Source organism: Maylandia zebra, linkage group LG7, assembly GCF_041146795.1.
Source record: "Maylandia zebra isolate NMK-2024a linkage group LG7, Mzebra_GT3a, whole genome shotgun sequence".
Taxonomy (NCBI): Eukaryota; Metazoa; Chordata; class Actinopteri; order Cichliformes; family Cichlidae; genus Maylandia; species Maylandia zebra.
The window spans coordinates 1,524,756-1,540,449 of record NC_135173.1 but is presented as its reverse complement, the minus strand read 5'-3'; the positions used below and the strand labels follow the sequence as shown (position 1 = coordinate 1,540,449).

The following is a 15,694-nucleotide window of genomic DNA, read 5'->3' as shown; positions in this document are numbered from 1 at the left end:
GGAAGGTTGCTTTAGCCTGTGTGAAAAATATCCTTGGGCAAGATACTAACCCCAAGCTGCTTGCATGAATGTGATAGAATTTGTGTAGGAGAAGCATAGAAAAAGAGTACATGAACAGTGTATGAATGGGTGAATGAGGCAATATGTGTAAAGTGCTATGAGTACTCAGTTAGAAAGGTGCTATATAAGAACCAGTCTATTCATATGGAGTTGAACTACCTCTATGTGGGCATAGAGGCAGGTAGACTTTTGCTCATAGAGTCATGTTGACAAGTTTCAGTCATTTGCTGCAGCAGCAGTCCTTCATCAAATAAAAAATAACAAGACACGCAGTTGAAACCTCAGTTAAGATATCTCATGAATTCGATGTGCAGTTTGTACAGTGACAGAAAGCAAAGTGTCACTGGTCCAGCTCACTTAAAGGCTACATGTGACCCATTGTGTAAAATTAAATTGTTATCCCTGTCTTACATAGTCTCAAGATTCAGCTGTTGTCTGTGGGGAACAGGCATACATTTAAACTCTATTGACATCATTTGATTTTTATTTATCTCAATTTTGCTGCTGCCTTGGGACAAAACCACTGGCTTCAGGTTAAATCACAAAGATCAGATGGGTGATCCACACCTGCTTCCAAGCTGCAGTCTGTGGCTTCATCAGGAGAAATCTGGTCATGTGGCGCACAGTCGCCTTGAGCTACTTTGTTATATAATACAATATGTATGATCCTATTATACAACAAAAAGCAGACACAGAAAGTGAGGCACAGGGATTGCATTACTCTTGAATACAAAAGTACAGAAATCTGGAAGCTATGCAGAGTCTTCCGCTGGTCCCAGGGATCATCAGTTAACCTCGTGACTGGAAAAACTCACATGTGAGAGAGAAAAACAACCAGTGAGGACAAATGAAAAAAGACCCAGTTCACATTGATCAGTGACAAAGATCACAGTAAGCATAAAAATGATAAGCATACTGTGTTGGATCTCAGTAACAACAGTTTGTACCACAGAAGAAAAGTGCAAATGTAGCCAAGTTATTGGTTTTAGTTGTGTCTCCAATTTATTTTGAAGCTGTTTGTTTTCATTACCATCAGCATCCAAAGCCACAAATACTTTGGCTCTTCTGTCAGTGACGTTGAGATCCAGTCCAGGCGACTCATTGTTCTCCTAATTTGTCTTGTATTTTGTGGCCTACATTGAGTCTGGTGTGCTGGTCGGACACTGCCCCAGTTATTCTATCTTCTCATTAATCACAGGATCTTTTTTTTTAGCATTTGGGCTCCTCAACAGTTCAAGGCCTCGTTTGTTGTCAGTTTACCACCTGAATCGTGGAGCCATGGTGTATTAACAAGCTGCTTCATAAGACACGAACCATCATTGGTCAGAATCTGGAGGCGTGTCAGTCAGTAAGAGACAGAAGTCACCAAACTTTACACCAGGGGTAGGCAACCCCAGGCCTCGAGTGCCGGTGTCCTGGAGGTTTTAGATGTGTCCATGATTCATCACAGCTGATTTAAAGGGCTAAATGACTCCTCAGCATTTCTTGAAGTTCTCCAGAGGCCTGGTAATGAACTAATCATTTGATTCAGGTGTGTTGACCCAGGGTGCAATCTAAAACCTGCAGGACACCGGCACTGGAGGCCTGGAGTTCCCCACCCCTGCTTTACACGCTCCACACCACACAGACAGCAGAGCCTTTCTGTGACAGGTCCACAGACCTGCTCCATATTTATATTTCTGTATTTTTGAATGCAGTCTGCACGTCTTTATTGCCCAGTGTCAGTCTTACTTTTCTTTATCTTAACCTTGTATTTATTTTCTTTTTATCCTGTTTTATAAATAAAGATCTGTCAGCTTATGGCCTTCCCCATGTGCCTGTGGAACTTTAATTTAACTCTGTTATTTATTTTTTTATCCTACTGCTGCAACACAATCATTTCCTCTGTGGGATCAGATATTTAAGGAACTCTCCTGAAGAGTTTGGAAGAATGCTCTAATCCAGGGGTGGGGAACTCCAGGCCTCGAGGGCCGGTGTCCTGCAGGTTTTAGATCTCACCCTGGGTCAACACACCCGAATCACATGATTAGTTCATTACCAGCCTCTGGAGAACTTCAAGACATGCTGAGGAGGCCATTTAACCATTTGAATCAGCTGTGTTGGATCAAGGACACATATGAAAGCTGCTGGACACCGGCCCTCGAGGTGGACACTCCCACAGCTTTACAGATGCTTTCTTTTGAACTATGCACTGATAACAAGTTGGATAATCATCATATTTGACCTAGACTGACTACAAAGATTTTCCCAGATTCTTGGCAATGTTGTTCCTAAATGTTTCACCCATTCTGAACACACAAGTCTGAGAGTAGTGAACCCTCTTCTCTATCTTCAGTCTCTCTGGAATGACCTCTTTTTGTGCCTAATCATGTTACTAACCTGCTGCCAGGTCCAACCTGAAAAGTTTCACTGGCTCAAATAAAAATGAGCGAAAGAAAATAATACAATAAAAAAACTAACGATGTTTGTTCTGATGTGTTTGTAGCTTTAAAATTACATTTTTTAATTAAATATTTGGTTTGAATTATACACAACTCAAAACTGATGGTGACAACTTTACCTACAGGCTTCCGTTCATTGAGCTGTTGCTAATAAAGTTTTCCCCCTCGTGTGGGCTGACTCTTTCAAACAGCCGAAGCCTTCTGTGAGGTTTAAAGCACTCTGCTGGTGATAACGACAACAACAAAACACTTTTTAAAAAATACCAACAACAAAAAAATGTTTATTTTGTCTTTTCCTGTATGTACAAAACATTATGACAAACTAATTTAAAGGCCAGATCACATTCTTATGATACGACCGCTACACTCATCAGTCCTGTACACCGAGTCCCAGGCAGAGTCTCCTCAGACTCCAACTATTTGAACTGATTATCAATGAGAGTGCCCTTCATCTTGGCCTTCTTGGCCTCCAGCTCAGCCAGCTCCTGCAGCCTCCTCTTGCTCATGCCCTTCCTCTCCAGCTGCTTCTCGATCACTTTGGCATTCTGGGCATAGGAGTCCGCCACCTCCCTGGCCTCGATCTCCTCCTCCTCCTCGTCGATGGTGGAGACGGTGACGGAGCTGAACTTGCCCATGTCTTTGGTCCGCTTGGTCATCATCACTCGGACTTTCTTGGGAGCCTCGGGCTGCTTCTGGCTGTAGACGCTGGTGTTGCCGAAGCCCTGCCCGAACTTGACCACGGCCCCGTCCACGATGAAGGTGGCCGGGTTGTTCTTCTCCTGGTGCTGGTAGAAGAGCAGCAGGCCGCATTTGCCGCACTTCTTGCGGTACTGCCTCTCGATACCCTCGGCTCTCTTGATGTACGTGTTTTCGTCCTCCTCCACGTTGCAGAACTTGTGAGCGTGTTTGGCGGCGTCGATCACCCGGGCTTTGTCCCGGGGTCTCATGGGCAGCTTCTCCAGCTGGCAGTCCAGGACCAGAACCATCTGGCCGCACAGGCAGTAGTAGACGTGGAGGGGCTTCTCTCCGTCGTCGTACTCCTCCCGGTCTCTGGTGTCCGAGCACACGACGCTCCTGGAAACCACCTTCGGCATGTTCACACGCGTGGGTGTATTTTACTACCAGGACGGGATCAGAAACACCGCTACAGCCAAACTTGCCCAGAAAATAGAAACAACGCAATAGTTCCTGTGTGCACCGACGATATTGTTCCCGCGAGAAACCCAAGTGCCGAATATTTGTTCCGCCTTCACAGATCGTTCCGCGAAACTCAAAATAAATAGATTTTATTACAACCCCAAACCAAGAAATACAACTTTATTACAGATTAAACGTATGTATGTAACACTACCTCACAACAATAGTGCTCTTTGCAAGCACCTCCAGGGCAGGTGTCAGATCTCACCCTGGGTCAACACACCTGAATCAAATGTTCAGTTCATTACCAGGCCTCACGTTGAGGGGGTCATTTAAGTCAGCTGTGTTGGATCAAGGACATCTAAAACCTGCAGGACACCGGTCCACCCTTGGGCTACAGTAACAGAGCAGAGGAGGATCCTCTTTGAGCCAGCACGTAACAGGCCATGATTGGAGGTGAGGGGAAAGAAAGGATCAAGAGCCTGCAAAAAGGATATTACGTATTTGCCCCCACCCCATTCAACTAGGCAAACGGGCTAATAAGTTTAAATTCCATTTCTGGTTAAACGGGGCAGACATTTTCAGTCTGCTGGCTCACAGCCACGTGTAACAGTTCTGGACTAATTTTATAGCAGCTTTTGTTCAGTTCAAGTTACAACTTCAGTTTTCCAAATGCTAATACGCCAGCTAATGCATTTGGACTTCCAACTTTAGATTTGAGAACAGTTTATTTGCATCCCTGCAAGAGCCTTTTAAGTGGGCCACACAGTTTAGTAGCAATCATGAGTCAATTTAACTTTAGTCCTTATTCCAAGATGAAGATTCCAGCATTACACAAAGTACCACAGAGCGTGACCAGAGTGAAATGATGCACTGACATCAGCTGAATTAATACACCAGACAGGTCATAGCGTCAATAAACATGTTTATTTCAGACACCCAAAGACAAGTACAAAATCATCCGTCACCATTTCGTGGACGTGTAAATTTATGATTAGTGGCAAATAAATGACTCCATAATTTCAGCAGAGAGCTGATGCTGCAGACTCCTCACTGGCAGCAGCTGGTGTCGCACGTCTTCCCTTTGCACACGCAGCCAGAGGCGCATTTGCTGCAGCCGGATGGGCAGCAGTCGCAGCAGCCTGCAGTGACAGACATCATTACTGACAGAACACAAAGAAAACTACAGATCTCACTAAAGCAATTCGAGCCGCTGCGCATTTTGTTTTTTTTAAATGGCATCAAATGCGGAATTTTGAAGAAATGGCGCATGACTATAAGACACAATCTTCACACTATGCATGTTGGGAAGAAACAGGAGCGTAACATTAACAGGTCGACAGATTACTGTTTGCTGTGCTGTGAGGTGTTAGACTTACTCTTCTTACAGCTCTTGCATGAGCACTTTGTGCACGTGCAGGATCCTCCGCAGTTGCAGGTTCCAGCTGCACATAAAAAAAGTCAGTTGAGTTTCATGTGGTCCATGTGGTAACAAGCAGCGCATTAAATAGCCTTGTTAAACAGCGGCAGGAATACTCACTCTTGGCGCACTCGCAGGGGTCCATTTCTCAGTTGATGGCTCGTTCAGAGTGATGCTGGCGTTGCTCTCGTGTCTTCGGGACTTGAGTGAATGTTGTGAATGACGGTGTAGGAGTGGCTGTTTTATAGCGTCCTGGGAACAACAGAGCCGAGTGCAAAACACGCCTGTCAAGCTACACGCAATCACGTGGTTAATGATTACAAAGAGGTTTGTGCACACGGCATGGTCCAACCTTTCAGCAGCGGGAACAGAGAGATCCTCATAGCCAGATCTATGGCCTGCTGCCTGAACATTATATAAGAATGTCAACTCCTGGAGAAATTCAAGCATGCAATTAATTCATGTATTTAAACAGAGGAGAACATCTTCAGGCTACACGGAGATGTGAACACACGGTCACAAACGCTCACCAACACTGATTCATGTAGAATGGGCTACATGAAGTGCGGGTCTCCAATCAGAACGTCTTAGTTTTATATGGATGGAAGTGACTCTCATATTAACCATTTGGAGCTAATATGAGAGGATGTTGGGTGGATGGGCGCACGAATGATCACCAACACTATTATTTTAAAAATTACAAAAAAACTTTTCAGCATCTGCGAAGATTCTTCACAGAAAACATTTCCGTTCAGTATTTTCATAACAAACTTAACCTCATACTTGATTAATTGAAACTAATACACTCTATGCCGGTATTATTTTGACAGTGCGATCATTTCATGGGAGTAAACATCCACATTAAATATCCTAAATCCAAATCTAACCGCTCATTAAAAAAAATAATAACACATGTAATATATCGTGTGACTCCTCAGTTTTGCTCATTTTTTTTTATAATAAAAATAATATAGTCATCATGTTGTTGAACAACTGCAGCGGAGAACACGGGGTGTTTCTGGCGCTGTGCACACGGTGCAAACCAGCTGGCGTCTGTCTGCCGTCGGTGTCGAGCTGCACCCGGCCGCTCGTGAGCAAACCGAAGCAAACAGGCTATTGTAATATGCTGCGTTCACGTACCGTGTGCTATCGGAAATACCGGATTCAGCAGCGAGCCGTGTGCATATGGCACGTGAGACGTCGCGTCTCCCCACAGAGGACAGAGAAAATTGTTGTGCATTGTTGTTACACAATATATATTTTTTTAATAATAGCAGTCTTACAAGAAATTAAACACCAAAATCGCACAACGCATAAAATATCCGTGGGGAAACATCGGTGCGCAACAATAAAGAATCAAACAGAATAGGCGAGCTTTAAAAGAAGTGCTTTGTCGGTATGTGTGAGTACAATAGAACAGAACAAAATTAATCTCGGCTTCCGTAATCCTGGATGCTTCGCACTTGGTTGCTTAGTTTTTTATGTCTATTTGTCTATAAAGACGATCTGTATTTACAATTCTTAGGTTTTCCATGACGGGAGCGTGAAGGCAGCATCATTCACTGCACTCGACACAGTCACTGGAGTGTTTGTCCATTAACATGTAGTTTCTAGAAAGAGTGTGTCAGCCGATGTAAACCGCAGGGAGCGACGAGCGAAACGAGCTTTAGAGATGAGTGCTACTCTTCTTAGCGAAGCAGCTGAAAATGGCAATTATGAGGGGAAAAATCGGTCATAATATAATAATACTGCAATTAGATTCAGTCCATCCATTTCCTATCGTTCATCCAGGGTTGGGGAGGGGGCAGAGTACTCCGGTCTGCTAACACAGACCTACAAATCAAGAAGAAGAAGACACTTTAAATAACTCAATTACCTGAGCTGACTGTCCAAAAACATTGGTGAAAACAGAGAGGGGAACTACTGTGCTTTCCCCCGTTTCTTTTTGTTTTCTTGGACTCTAGTGGAGTCCCAGCTATGTTCACACAACCTTCTGTGCCTGCACAACTTTTCATTTAGAGTCATCAGACCAAAATGTCTCTGGGGACAGAGGACACTTTATAGGACTTGGAACAAATTGAATGCTTCTGTCTGGGATGCAGTGTTACATGTTGGTGCAGTGATTAGCAGCAAAGTCCAAACACAGGTTTGTTGGTTTAACTGGTGATTCTAAACTGGTCACTGTGTGATTGTGAGGATGAATGACGTTGTTGGGTCTGTGTTTCCACAAGCCCGGCTAGTTTAGAGACTTATTCATCATGAAGAAAACAAGACATAACAGAACATCTTCAAGCGGTTTTTCACTCGCTAACGAGGGACGCTTTGGTCAAGAACCAGCTCTTGGAGCCCACGCTCCCGTCTCCAGCCCAAAATCCTTCCAAGAGCAGCTTCCCTCACAGCTATTTATTGACAAACTGTTACAATACACATCACAGCACAAGCACCTCCCTCTGTAAAACCCCCTTCTAAGACAAGGCACTATATGTGTGTATGTGTAAGCACGTATATGCATGTGCAAGAATGTGTGTGTGTGTGTGTGTGTGTGTGTGTGTGTGTGTGGGGTGTGTGTGTGTGTGTGTGTGTGTGTGTGTGACCTCCTGCTGACCAAAAGGGTCATAAAAGCAGGAAGCTTACAACAGAAGCTTCTTCTACAATAAAACCTCCCCCAGCACAGAGTGGCTGGAGAGGTGGTCAGGATCAAAGGAATGTCTTGAACTCAGACTTACAAATTTAAGAAGCCCAATGACAACATTCAACAATTAGACTTAGCAGACGTCCTTCTCTCTCCCAGGACCCCAAGACTACGCCATGCTGGGTCATACATGTTTTGTTAACCCTTAAATGAAACACTGCCACTGAAAAACACGTTTGCATTATTTACGGTTTAAAAATGTCAGTGCAGCAGTGCAGTGTTTCAGCCACTGTCTGAAACAAGCTGTTATAACTCCGCCTCTGTTTGGCCTACGTCCTTTTGATTGGCTGCTTCTTACAAGCAGAAGTTTTGAACAGCTGCTTTTAGGGATTTTTGTTCTCCTAGCCACAGCTGTGTGACTGAGATCACACCATCAATATAGTCATGTCATCAAAATAAGGCCATCCCCTCACTGAAACATGATGTGGTAAATGGCCTGCATTTGTATAGCGCTTTTCTAGTCCTTAAGGACCCCAAAGCGCTTCACACTACATCCAGTCATCCACCCATTCACACACACATTCACACACTGGTGATGGCAGCTACATTGTAGCCACAGCCACCCTGGGGCGCACTGACAGAGGCGAGGCTGCCGGACACTGGCGCCACCGGGCCCTCTGACCACCACCAGTAGACAAACATGGGGTTAGTATCTTGCCCAAGGATATTTGGCATGTAGTCAGGAGGCAGCCTGGGATCCACTGACCTTCTGATTAGTGGCTGACCTGCTCTGCCACCCCCGCCACATGATATGGAGCCAGGAGCAGAACATTTTCATTATTTGAAATTTTAGCCATGTTTTATGAAAAGCCAGCATTTTAACAGCAAACGTGACACAAAGTAAAACAAGAGAGAAGAAAAAAGTTCCACCTTACATGTAAATAACCTGTCATACATCCTTTATGAATACACTGCTTGGATAAATATGCAGTAGTTCCTGTTTTTGTACATGATTCATTTTAGACCCTGGATGTGAGAACTGTCCATTACTCCCTGAAGGTGCTGTTTCAGTCCGGGAGCGCTAGAGGGAGACAGTTACACGTGTATCTACTGGTGGACAAGAATGCATAATATGAAACAACTCAGCTGCAAGTGTAAGTAACTGGTGTTAAAATATTTAAAGGCAGATACCAACAACCCAAATTCAAATGGCACAGGTGGCCTTACGTGCTCTATTTGAACTAGAATGCCTGACTTAATGTGATGGACACACGTTAACGAGCAGTTATAGGAGAGGAAAGTGTGGAAGTGGCATAACAACATCCCCTGTCCTGGTCAGAGCCTCTTTGCAAGTGTTGCTCTGCTCATTCTGAGAAGTGATTACGCTGTCTTAAATTTCATACTCAGTGACTGTCTGCATGTTCTGTCCACCAAGATGTGTGTTTATGTCAAAGGTCAGTAATGCCGACAGACAGACTATACTTTACACTGATGGGATATTCTAACAAAGTGTTAGGCATGCTCCCAGCAAGACTCGCTTCTCTTAACTCTGTGTGTGTGTGTGTGTGTGTGTGTGTGTACAGGGCAGACAGCTGAGCTGCTATATTTGATCCTTCCAAGCCCAGCATGGGACAGGGTACATCCACTACACACACGCAAAAATGACATGCTGACCATTGCAAGGGATTTTATTTTGCATTAAAACTGAGATAATACAGCTGAGTTGCTACAATGCACTCTTCACAACTGTGTAGAATATATATATAATATTTAATTCAATGAGCACAGATATTGTGAGAAAATGGTGTCAGCTGAGGAGCGCTCCTGCCGCTGAGCTCTGAGTTATTTGCTGAGCATGCTGGGATCTTGTTCCACCTGGACAGGCATGTCTGTGTCTTCTTGGATCCACTGAGCACACGGTGTCAACTACCTCGCAAAAAAAAAAGAAAAAAGAAAGAAAACCGGAGCTTCTCTTGCAGTTTGTGGAGACGGCGGCCTATTGCACGGTAAACCCATGTTAGCAGCGGAGCAGTTTTCCGTATGGGCCACGTGTTCTCTGTTCCAGATGATCTGCTGTTGGACAGACTGTGAGAGGAGGAGTGAGCACTCATCAACTTTCTAGGAAGGTTCTTTCTAATCTGGTGACAGAGCCCATCCTCAAGCAGGTCAGTGCAGCACAAATGATGAATTCAGCAATAAACGCTTCACTAATAATAATTTTTAAATAGTAATGAGATAAAACCTGGAAAGTTGAGGTGGATTTTCTTAAACTGACCGCTGAGATGAAGCTGCAGTAGGTGCACTAAACAACGGTTTGTTTTCAGTCACTGAGTGAAGAGGGTGAGTAGGTGTGAGAAATGCTCATGATTCATGTTGAACCAAACAGATCCAGAACAGCTTTTCGATTACTATAGAAACAAGCTTGAGAGCACTTCTGTAGTCATGCAGGGACGCGGGGAGCAGGTACGTAACGAAAAAGTTCAAATAAAAGATTTAAAAGTGAACAGCTGAGTGTTTTATGCATCGGCCTCGCAGGGGCAGTGTTGGATTTTGTACCAGCACAAACTTATATTTCACTGTCTTATTATTGTTGCTCCTTTTGCAGTATTTCATGCACTTAAATGTGAAATGTGTACATGTGCTCTCTGACAGAGCAGCAATGATACAGATTATCCAGTTTCAAAGCTCTGGCTGAAGCAGCCCTGAGTGTGTGCCGTGCACACCACAGAGCTTAGGCTATTCAATTCTCGCTAAAACATAATAACGTTTCCACTCCACCTAATTTTAGCAAAGCGGGCTGTGATTGGTTTGCTTTCTCTCATGTATGCTAAGAGCACTACGGGACATCATTTACTGTCTTCACAGGCTGCCATGGATCATGTGCTGGACATAGCTGACTGTTACTTCTTCACTCCTTACATTTACCCGGTCTCGTGGCCTGAGAGCTGGGCTGTGCGCCAGATTATCAGCCTGTGGGTGGTAACCAACGTGGGAGCTCTGCTGGTTTACCTGGTTTTTGGTGTTCTTAATTTCTACTATGTGTTTGACCATGTGCTCATGAAGCATCCGCAGTTTATTGAGGTAGGCCAGTGGATGGATAGCCAGCTTTGGTACCATTTCCAAACCAAGGTTGTCCTAAACCCCAACTTTGTGCATTTGCTTCACTAACAGCATCAAGTAAGAAAGGAGATCCAGCTGGGAACAGTCTCCATCTTCTGGATGAGTTTTCCCACCGTGGTGCTTTTCTTCTGGGAAGTCAGAGGACACAGCAAACTTCATGACAGCGTCAGTGAAAACTCCCTGGGTGAGAAAACGGTTATTTACATATTATAGCACACGATTCATGTTCGCTCCAGTTAATGTAAAACTAAAAATGAGATTCTCCAAGTGAGCCTACTGTATTTAATGAATGTACTGTTAAAATGCTTATATATGGCTAAAGGCTCAAATCAGAATACTTTATTGATCCCTGGGGGAAATTATTTTTCATTACAGTGCTCCATTATAAACAAACAGTAAAAAAGACAGACAATACACAAGAATAGCACAATCTATGCAGGCATATATATCAGGGCTCTAGACTAACCTCTTGCCATGGGCGCACCGGTACGCCTAACTTTAAAAATTTAGGCGCATCGGCACAAAAGTTAGGCGCACTCAAATTTTTCAACCGCATCGCTTAACACCGCAGTTTTACATGTGCACTTTCTTTGGGGGGGGAGTCCATACAGACAATATTCATTTCTAAATTATTAACTAACAAACTTGTGCTTAAAGTGCTTTGTCAATATTGTAGAAAATGTTAAACTTAATCATCATCTCGGCTCCTCTGACGACCTGTTTGCTGCTGTCTGGTGCTGACAGGCAGTGTTAGAGGGGACACTCGGGCATTTATTGCAGCATATAATGTGTTTTCTGGACACACTGCTGCTTTTTCAGCATTCAAAGATTGATGACACCGTGTCAGAGCTGGCTATGAATTTCAGACGGATCAGGCCTTAACTTAACAAAAAAGTTATCAATAGTTCTTTTCATCTTTTCTTATTACAGCTACATCCACTCTGTCGGGCCCAGGCTGCTCACTAGGGCTGGGTATCATCACTGATTTCTATAATCCATTCGATTCTGGTTCTCAAAGTCCTGATTCGATTCAACTTAGCCTCAGACAGTCAGAAATATTATAATTCTGATCATTTATCAGCACTGATACACATGAGACCATTAACACCATAATTCCCTCCACACTCACCACCAAGCTGGAGCATCTGGGACTCAGCTCATCTATGTGTCTGTGGATCTCCAACTTCCTAACTGGCAGACCACAGGCAGTAAGGATGGGCGGACATGTCTCAGCCTCCACCACTCTCAGCACTGGAGCCCCCCAGGGGTGTGTTCTGAGCCCCCTGCTGTACTCTTTGTACACATATGACTGTGTGGCCACTACCAGCTCCACCACCATCATCAAGTTTGCTGACGACACCGTCGTGGTGGGCCTGATCTCTGATAACAACGAGACGGCCTACCTGAAGGAGATTAGGAATCTGGAGAACTGGTGCCAGAGGAACAACCTCCTTCTAAACGTCAGTAAGACAAAGGAGCTGATAGTGGACTTCAGCACTAAGCAGGAGAGGAACTACCAGACCCCCGTCATCAACGAGTGCCCAGTGGAGAGAGTGGACAGCTTCAAATACCTCGGAGTTCACATCACGCAGGACCTGTCATGGTCCTGTCACATCAACACTGTGGTGAAAAAGGCCCGTCATGCGTCTCTACCACCTCAGACGCTTGAGAGACTTCCAACTGCCCTCCAAGGTGCTCAGGAACTTTTACTCCTGCACCATAGAGAGCATCCTGGCGGGAAACATCTTAACCTGGTTCGGGAACAGCACCATGCAGGACAGACGAGCTCTACAGAGGGTTGTGCGGTCAGCTGAGCGCACCATCCGCTCCGAGCTCCCTGACCTGCACTCAATCTACAGCAGGCGGTGCTGGACCAAGGCCAGGAAGATGGTGAAGGACCTCAGCCATCCCAACAACGGACTGTTCTCTCTGCTGAGGTCAGGAAAGCGATTCCGCTCCCTGAAGACCAACACAGAGAGACTGAGGAGGAGCTTCTTCCCGCAGGCGATACGGTCTCTCAATCACACCACCACACAGTACTGACCCACACATATGGTTCTTACACACACACTGGACTTTCTGGACTTTGGTTTTGCACAACACTGGTCACTATATTCTTCATTTCCGGTTAATACTTGTACAGCTGCTGTTATTGTGTATATATTTATTTATATTTATATTCCTTCATACATTCTTATATAGTTCTATATTGTGTATTGTGTATTTTGTTGTACAGTTATTTTATTTTCAACTTTAATTTATATATTTATCTTTATCTTATTCTTCCCAGTTAAATTTACCCTTCATTCTAATTTGTGTTGTACAGTTATTTCATTTTTAACCTTAATTTATATTTTATTCCTTCCTAGTTAAATTTACCCTTTTTAATTTTTCATATTTATTTCCTATCTTATTCATAGCCTTTTCCTTTTTTGTTTTCTTTAGGTCACGAGCAGTTGTCCAAGCATTTCACTACATATCGTACTGTGTATGACTGTGTACGTGACAAATAAAATTTGAATTTGAGACTTCATCAGAATTGTGAACATCACAGCAGACGCCTTTGGGTGAAAGTAACTGAGAATAAAAACACAGAAAAACATGAGGGAGATTTTCCTGGTCTGGCTTTTTATAGCAGATAACCTGAAAAATATTCTGCAATTTTGCATAATTTTAAGAAGTTTAAATTTCTTCAGTATTGAACAGCAGAAACTAGGCTTTCTTGTCCGAGGTCATTTAAGTGAAAAAAGAAGAAGACAGCGCTGTAAACAACGGTATAGTGAGTAGATATCCCTCATATGGTCATCTCAGCTGCACAGCTGTGTTTAGCACAATCGGGTGCTTCTGTGAGGCAGCCAATCAAAAGACAGCTGCCTTAAAGTGAAGGGATGAGATTTAAAGTGCTTTTTTCAGGGAGAGGCGAGTGGCTGCACTAAGGACAAGTATGAAGTGAATGAGCGTGTCCACTTTAAGGCTGCGTGCGATTAACTCACTGAAACTAACCAACCCACAAAGAGTCTGCAAAAATGAAAACTCATGTATGTCTCTGCTCCAGGCTGGTCACGACTGTTCGTAAGCATCACTGGTTTCTTGTTCTTTACTGACATGTGTATATACTGGATTCACCGCGCCATGCACCATCAGAACATTTACAAGGTGAGCTTCAGCATCTGTACTGCCAACCTACACTTGCCCCAGGCAGTCAGTTACCTTTGTCAGTGGGTGGCTTCCTATAATAAAAGGGTCCACCTGTACCAATGAACCCATGAAACAATGATTTCATGACCTTTTGGGCTTCTCAGCACTTTTATGCTCACAGTTGTTTTTACCAAACAGGTTACAGGCTCGGTTTAGCACACAGTAAAACACCGAGCAGCCGAAGGAAACATGTAGAATATTCTTTTACTCTTATAGTTATTTTAACTCCACAGCTTTGACTTCGTTTGTCTTGTGTATCTTCTCATTAAAAGAAAATCTCAGACTTGACACCATTTGTGTTTCTCCCCCTCAGCACTTACATAAGCAGCACCATACCTTCAAGATACCAACACCGTTTGCCAGCCATGCCTTCCACCCACTCGATGGCTTCCTGCAGAGCTTACCGTACCACATCTACCCTTTCATCTTCCCTCTCCACAAGGTGCATATCATCTGCTGTTGCTAGGAAATACTGACATGCCCGATCTGAGGTCAAAGGAGGACCACGCTGTAAACCAGGGGTTGGCAACTCCAGGTCTCGAGGATCCTGCAGGTTTTAGACGTGTCCTTGATCCATAACAGCTGATTTAAATGGCTAAATGACCTCCTCAACATGACTTGAAGTTCTCCAGAGGCCTGGTATTAAAACTAATCATGTGATTCGGGTGTGTTGACCCAGGGTGAGATCTACAACCTGCAGGACACCGGCCCCCGAGGCCTGGTGTTTGACAACCCTGCTGTAAATCAGGGCTGCATTAAGTTATTGCTATTAAACTGCAGTAAAACGTCTAAGTGACTGGACAAAGTGTATGTTGATACACTGAAACTGAGAAAGTGCACCGTTGTCTTCAAACTGTGAAATGCTTCAGCTGACATGAGTTATTTTAAACTGCAGGTGGTTTACCTCTCCCTCTTTGTCTTCGTCAACATCTGGACCATTTCCATCCACGATGGAGACTACCGCCTTCCAGGCCCGCTGATATTTCTGATTAACGGCGCTGCTCACCATGTTGATCATCACCTGTACTTCAACTACAATTACGGACAATACTTCACACTCTGGGATCGCCTGGGAGGCTCGTACCGACACCCATCGGCGCTGCTGGGGAAGGGACCCCGTGACCAGATTCGCAAGCTGACGACAGAAGCAGCACAGACACAGTGATGATGGACGCTCAGAGCAGAGAGCCATTTCTGGACATTAACAGGCTATTATGCTGCCAATGGTCTAAAGCAGAAGAAAGAGACAGCCGGTACGAAATATGCAGATGCCCTAGCTAGATACTACCCAGGCAGAAGATGAAAATGATAAAGCATAGCAAAATAACACACTGTATGTTAGCAACAGTGTCATAGGGTTAAGTAGTACTACTGGTGTGAATGTAACGAGCACAGATTTGGTGTTACACACAACTGTAGCAGAAAACTGAAAGTTGAATCGATGTGTTTTAAGCATGTTTAAGCATAAGAGCAAACCTTTTCCCCCAATAATTTGGCTGCTTTTATAGTACAGCGACATCCAGTGGCCAGACTACCTGCAAGATAACTCTGGTATTACTGCATGGGTAAAGGTGAGATGATTTTGTTACAAACTCAGGAGACTAGATCTGTTCAAAGCCAGGGCTCCTCGTTATAACGCTGCAGAAATAAGAGCCGTGGTTTAATAAATGCACACACAAACAGGAG

The 15,694-nt window shown here is 44.1% G+C and overlaps 3 protein-coding genes across 3 annotated transcripts; 1 reads left to right on the top strand and 2 right to left on the bottom strand.

Moving 5' to 3' along the window:
- Window positions 1-2,751: 2,751 nt before the first annotated feature.
- steep1 (STING1 ER exit protein 1) lies at window positions 2,752-4,448 on the bottom strand. The gene has a single exon (XM_004569145.5). The coding sequence runs from the start codon at window positions 3,593-3,595 to the stop codon at window positions 2,918-2,920; it is 678 nt and encodes a 225-aa protein (XP_004569202.1). The 5' UTR covers window positions 3,596-4,448; the 3' UTR covers window positions 2,752-2,917.
- Window positions 4,449-4,546: 98 nt separating this feature from the next.
- mt2 (metallothionein 2) lies at window positions 4,547-5,328 on the bottom strand. Its single transcript, XM_004569146.5, has 3 exons — window positions 5,179-5,328; window positions 5,018-5,083; window positions 4,547-4,780 (listed from the first exon to the last, which is right to left on the bottom strand). The coding sequence occupies exons 1-3, from the start codon at window positions 5,201-5,203 to the stop codon at window positions 4,689-4,691; spliced, it is 183 nt and encodes a 60-aa protein (XP_004569203.1). The 5' UTR covers window positions 5,204-5,328; the 3' UTR covers window positions 4,547-4,688.
- A 4,047-nt stretch (window positions 5,329-9,375) lies between these two features.
- LOC112429932 (lathosterol oxidase) lies at window positions 9,376-15,690 on the top strand. The gene is made up of 6 exons (XM_024801489.2): window positions 9,376-9,855; window positions 10,556-10,771; window positions 10,862-10,994; window positions 13,866-13,966; window positions 14,322-14,450; window positions 14,904-15,690. The coding sequence occupies exons 2-6, from the start codon at window positions 10,562-10,564 to the stop codon at window positions 15,171-15,173; spliced, it is 843 nt and encodes a 280-aa protein (XP_024657257.2). The 5' UTR covers window positions 9,376-9,855; window positions 10,556-10,561; the 3' UTR covers window positions 15,174-15,690.
- Window positions 15,691-15,694: the final 4 nt, after the last annotated feature.